The following is a 5,445-nucleotide window of genomic DNA, read 5'->3' as shown; positions in this document are numbered from 1 at the left end:
GTGTGTGTGTGTGTGTGTGTATGTTTCATCCCCATATGCTCTGCAGAGAGCTTGAATGTTTGTTGTGCATCTCAGTTTTCAGAATATACCCATTACATCCCGCCGTCCGTTTTCCTAGTGAGTTGCACAGCGGCGGGCACCGTGGTCAGGGTGGAGCCCCGCGGTCAGCCCTACAAGCGCTCTGTGGTGCGAGGGGAACCTCCACAGTGTGCTGCCTTAGTAGTCATTAGCCGCTTCTGAGCCCCAGCCTCATTACCACACTGCGCGTGTCTGCTCTTTCCTCAGGGTGGTCCCCGGCCAGTGGGGTAATGCCTGTTAAATTTTGCCAACCTCTCGGTAGCTTGATAGCATCCTGACCTTTTGGCTTGAGATGATATAATTTAAGCAGATTCACACAAGGAAGAACATCTTTCCCTTCATTATTATTTATTTATTTCCTTATTTGTAATGTAATTGATGAAAGCCCCCAGGAGTTTAGGTGAGAACATTATGCCCGAAATAGTTGCTGAGAATTAACAAGGTGTCACCACTGCTTTCCTGCCCACCGATACGAGGAAGACAAAACGGAGATGAAAGAGGAGCCGTGTTAATGAGGTTTGAGTGGATGGCAATGGCAACTCGCCCTGGCGTGTGTAATTATGCGTCCACCCGTCTTTGGCATACACGCATCCATTAGCCTTGCCACAGTCGTGCCCTACAGAGCGCAGTGGAATGCTTTGTGGTTGACAGGCAAATCTTGATGTCTTTCGTGTTTGCTCGATTCGCACCAGCGCGTCATCACCCCCAGCTCTCCAGAATAATTTACCGGAGTGTCATTTACGTTGAGTCTGGATTTCATAATTTCTTCTCTGGTTTATTGAGGAGAAACATGAGTGTCAGGGTTTTAGTGCCTCAAATGACCTCGGCTCTGATTCGGCTTTCTGTTGGACTCAGCTGAAAGTGATGCTTTGAAGCCATATCAAAAGTGTATTTTTTTCTTCTTCATAACTGCTGTTGATTTTATTTCTCCCCTCTCCACTTCGTTTGAAGCCTTGCTGCAGGCCATTCCCCCTAAAGGATAGCTAGCGCCTATCAGGGCTGATCTCGTCAGATGCCGCTAGTTGTGATTCATGACTTTTTGTTAATTAACAGAGGGAAGCACTCTGTTGCACTCCAATAAAAATAGTGAGTTGGAAGCTACGCGCTAACCTGAGACGGGAGACTCTGAGAAAGCTGTTTACATGACATTCCTTCATGAAAATGCAGATGCTGGAAAATGAAAGTGGCCATCTTTCCCTCGCGAGTCATGACTCTAGCTTTCGTTAGTCTTCTTCTTTTCTGGGACTTTATGTAGAGCTAAACAAAGTCCATTTATTGTGCTTTCCCTTTGAATGTTTTCTTTGGGAAAGATGTCTTGCTCAGCCATATAGTCGCTCCACGCAGAGACCAATTAGATGTTTCTAGCCATCTAATTAATGCACCCATAAGGATATCTGTTGATTCAACAAACATGCATGCACATAGCATCCCATTTATTTTTCTAATGAGCACAGACATGAGCAAATACGGTAGTTAAAGCGAGCGGTGTCTTTTTGCTGAAACCATCTACCGCTAAACTCACCAAGCCCTAGAGCTACTGTTAAAGACATCATCTAAGCAATTTTCACAAAAACACTATTCTTTCGAAACATAACATCAAAAAGCCAGGAGTCTCTGATATAGCCTGCTTTAGACCAGAGAAGACCGATTTACCACAGATAGTAATTGACTGAATCACCATATTTAAAGAAAAAGAAAAATGCGAGCTGTTTAACTTAATGACTAAGAGATTCCATCTGCTGCAGATCATATGAGTTTGTTTTGAGGCAGAGCAAAAAAAAAACACACTCAAAACAAGCCCTCAAGCAGCACACACTGAGGTTTATTTCATTTAAGGAATTCAAGTGACGCTCTTACATGGAGCGACTTCATTGAACAAGTAGGTAGGATTTGTCGGTGTCTGGTTTAAGAATCCTTGACGTGGTCGCACTGGTTAGTACTTGTTGCATATGTGCTCTGTTCTGCTTTGGGTTTGGTTTCACTCTGTCATAGATTAATACATACGTATAATATACTTATTGCAAAAAATATGTCATACATAAACAAAAGCAATAGGGATGTGCAAAAAAATCGATTCGTATTCAAATTGTGATTCAAGCTCAACCAATTCAAAATCAATCATCAGAATTCCCAAAATCGATTCATATTTTTTTTAAATTGTTTTAATATGTTTTAATATCTTTTTTGTCTACTGCAATCACATGATAGATAGATATATACTTTATTGATCTCCGAGGGAACCTTTAAGGTCCAGTAGCTTACAGACATCACACACAACATACATCATTACAGTATGTTAAATAACACATAACAAACAAATCCACATGAACAATATATATATACTGTACATACATACGTGGGGAAAGTAACTATATTTACATACTGTGAATCGTTTTGATAGAGAATCAATAGTGAATGGAATCTTGAGCCTATAAATCGGAATTGAATCGTGACATTTTTCTGAAATGTCGTACGCCCCTAAAAAGCTCAACAGTCAGTTAAGTATGTGGTATATTATCTCCACATATAGTTCATAGAGACTGCTATTATATATTACTGACTTACTTCATATGTTTCATATTTTCATACTGTTTTGTCTTGTTTTCAAAAAAGAAAAGAATAGTGTACGACATACTATCTCAAAACTCAAATAGTACATACTATTGCAATTATAATAAATCAATCAATGACAAATAAGTTGTATTTAGATTCCAGATCCTTGTGATCACTTTTAGGCTTTAAAAGGCCTTGGGCCTGCGTGGTCAGGTACCTGCCTACATTAAAGAGCATGTGCAGCCCTTCATCAGCAGCTGGTCTCTGAGGTCCTCTGATCGCGGTTTGATGTGTGTTCCTTGCTCTCGGCTCAAGACAAAAGGAGACTGCTTTTGAGGTTGTAGCTCCTAAACTTTGGAACCCTCTCTCATTGGACCTAAGACCGGTCGACACTATGGACACGTTTTGAAAATCGCTCAAGATCCATCTGTTTATACTTTCTTTTGTTTAGAGTTTAGTTGTTGTTGTCTAAATCTGGAAAAAACATTTCTTTATAGAGTTGGCTTTGTAAAGGGTGGCTTTTGGGATGTTGTAACAGGAAAGGGACAGACACAAACCTTTGGAAAGTTGGAAGAACACTATTGTCAGAAATATGAATTGTGGGCTGAACCATTTAAAACTTCCTTCATTGCCCCAAACAGTGGAGCAGATAGATGTATTTTGGCATTGGTGTCCAAAATTCTTTGTCTACATGCTATGTTTTTTTTCCTTGGACAGGTTCAGGAACCTCAGACGGACAGGCAGCTGATTGAGACATCACCTGTCCTCCAGAAACTGACCAGCTTTGAGGACTCTATTGGAGTTTTGTTCACACATGTGCGTCTTCTCGCCAGAGCCTTCACCCTGAGGACTGTGGGCTTCAACCACCTCACCCTGTAAGTACGGTCAGTGTTTGTTTGTTGATAATGGAGTTACAGCCAATTAAAATTCAAAGTGAGGCCCCGGTAGTTGATGTAATTTGCAAGGATTCTGCAGAACAAGTCCGGCTTTGTCTGTTGTTCCCTTCAGAGGTGATGAGTCATGATGCATTATAATATATAATATGATCTGAGATGCTGGGAGTTTTATCATACATCGGGCATTTTAAATTGTTTTATCTGTTGTGAATGCAGCAGCCGCCTCCTCCCACATCATCATTATAGTTAACCCTTGCAGCATATATATTTCCTTGCAGTCACTAAGACTGTCTGTATAACAAGGGATGTCTTGAATGTCAAGTTTAACCAAGTCCCTCAGTGAAAGATAGCCTCTTTCACTGCTTTTTTGGCCCAGTCCCTATAATCCAAGGGTTTCACAGCAGAGAGAGAAAGAGAGAGAGTGAAGCCCGTGGGACTTTGAAGACCCCATATCTGTAGTCTGCCTCTACCTGTGAGGCTGCAACCCCAGTGCCTCATGGGGAATGGGGTTTTGATTCACTGGGTTGTTCAGGGCAAAGAGTTTACATTTTCTCATTTTCATTCATTGCAGCCCCATCTCCTATGTGACAGATTTTTTTTTCTCTTATTATCATGCTTGAGTCCACCTTGTGAATTCCTCGATTCTCACTTCAATATATTTTTGGGTATCTTTTAGTTTAGACTACATAAACTTTACATATATTATTGCGGTATTCTTGTATTTTGTTTTTGTTGTTCTTCTCTGTTAATTGCAACGTTTCACAGTGACCCTGTGGTGATTTATTCCTGACATTGGAAATGTTTTTTTCCTCTCAACCTTCCGCCATGACATATGTTCAATAGTCAGTAAACTTACAAACTTCCACGGACAAATCTTGAAATTAATTGGATGGCTTGGCCCATTTGTTACAACAACAACAAAAATTACGTCATCATTTTGTAGCTACAATGCAACACTCCTCACTCATTGACAGAATGCAAGTTTGAGAAAGATTGGTATTAAAAAAAAAAAAAAAACTGTTCACTCCAATCTGAGGTGTTTTTGAGTCTGGGTACAAGAGGGCTGTTTGCAATGGAAGCTTGACTCACTTGCAATGGAGCTTTATAACACAACACAATAGAGCTTAACACTCCCGCCCCTCCTCCTGGAGACCTTGGGTTCCGGAAGTAAATTTTCCATTAATTTATCCCATTAACATCTGGAAGATCTGTGTATATAAAGAGTTTTACACCATGCCTTAGGCATATCATTTCCAGGGCTCCCAACTCCCACGCATTGGCTGTGAGACACACGCATTTGAATGGTTTCACAAGCTCACACGCCACACCCCCGATTTCTCATGCTGAAGTGTCAGCCCGGTCGGTCAAATTTCTGAAAGATGAGTTTCTCTATAGATCTAGCATTCATTTCAGTTCATTTTAGTGGACTCGCTCTGCTGTGGGCAGTGACGCGTTGCATCCGTGCGTAGACTTCCGATAACGAGCAGCGTACATACAGCCTCCTCTAAACTTTGTCAGAGACCAGAGACCCAAATGGGCCTCTGTGTCTGCCAGACGGTCTGAATGAGATCCACCATACCAGCAGAGCAATGACATGTACAGCAGACTATATTACAGCTCTCCAAATCTCGGACAACAGAGATGGGAGGAGTTATATTTTGAATGTGCACAACATTGTAAACATGAGCAGAAATCTGATGAAACAAATCTAAGCTATACTATACTATAGATACAATACTGCAACATTGGGCCACTATTGTGCTTCTCTAACCTCGGTGCATCTTTAAGTTTAACTGTAAATAATTCATTCAATGTTTCATAAAATGAACATTAGTCTTTGTTTTCCCCAAAAAGTAAATCCAGTAAGTGGGGCACAGAGGATGAGGGCCAAACATTACTGAGCCTTGGCACAAAGGTT

The 5,445-nt window shown here is 41.0% G+C and overlaps 1 protein-coding gene across 2 annotated transcripts in view; it reads left to right on the top strand.

Moving 5' to 3' along the window:
* The window catches only part of drosha (drosha ribonuclease III), a 92,611-nt gene that overhangs the window by 62,654 nt on the left and 24,512 nt on the right, over positions 1–5,445 (top strand). For both annotated transcript variants that reach the window (XM_034861545.1, XM_034861544.1), the window contains exon 25: positions 3,349–3,506. In XM_034861545.1, coding sequence (XP_034717436.1) covers positions 3,349–3,506 — 158 coding nt within the window. The remainder of the gene's footprint in view (positions 1–3,348; positions 3,507–5,445) is intronic.

The sequence above is a fragment of the Etheostoma cragini genome, chromosome 22, assembly GCF_013103735.1.
Source record: "Etheostoma cragini isolate CJK2018 chromosome 22, CSU_Ecrag_1.0, whole genome shotgun sequence".
NCBI lineage: Eukaryota > Metazoa > Chordata > Actinopteri > Perciformes > Percidae > Etheostoma > Etheostoma cragini.
This window is presented reverse-complemented; position numbering and strand designations above follow the sequence as displayed.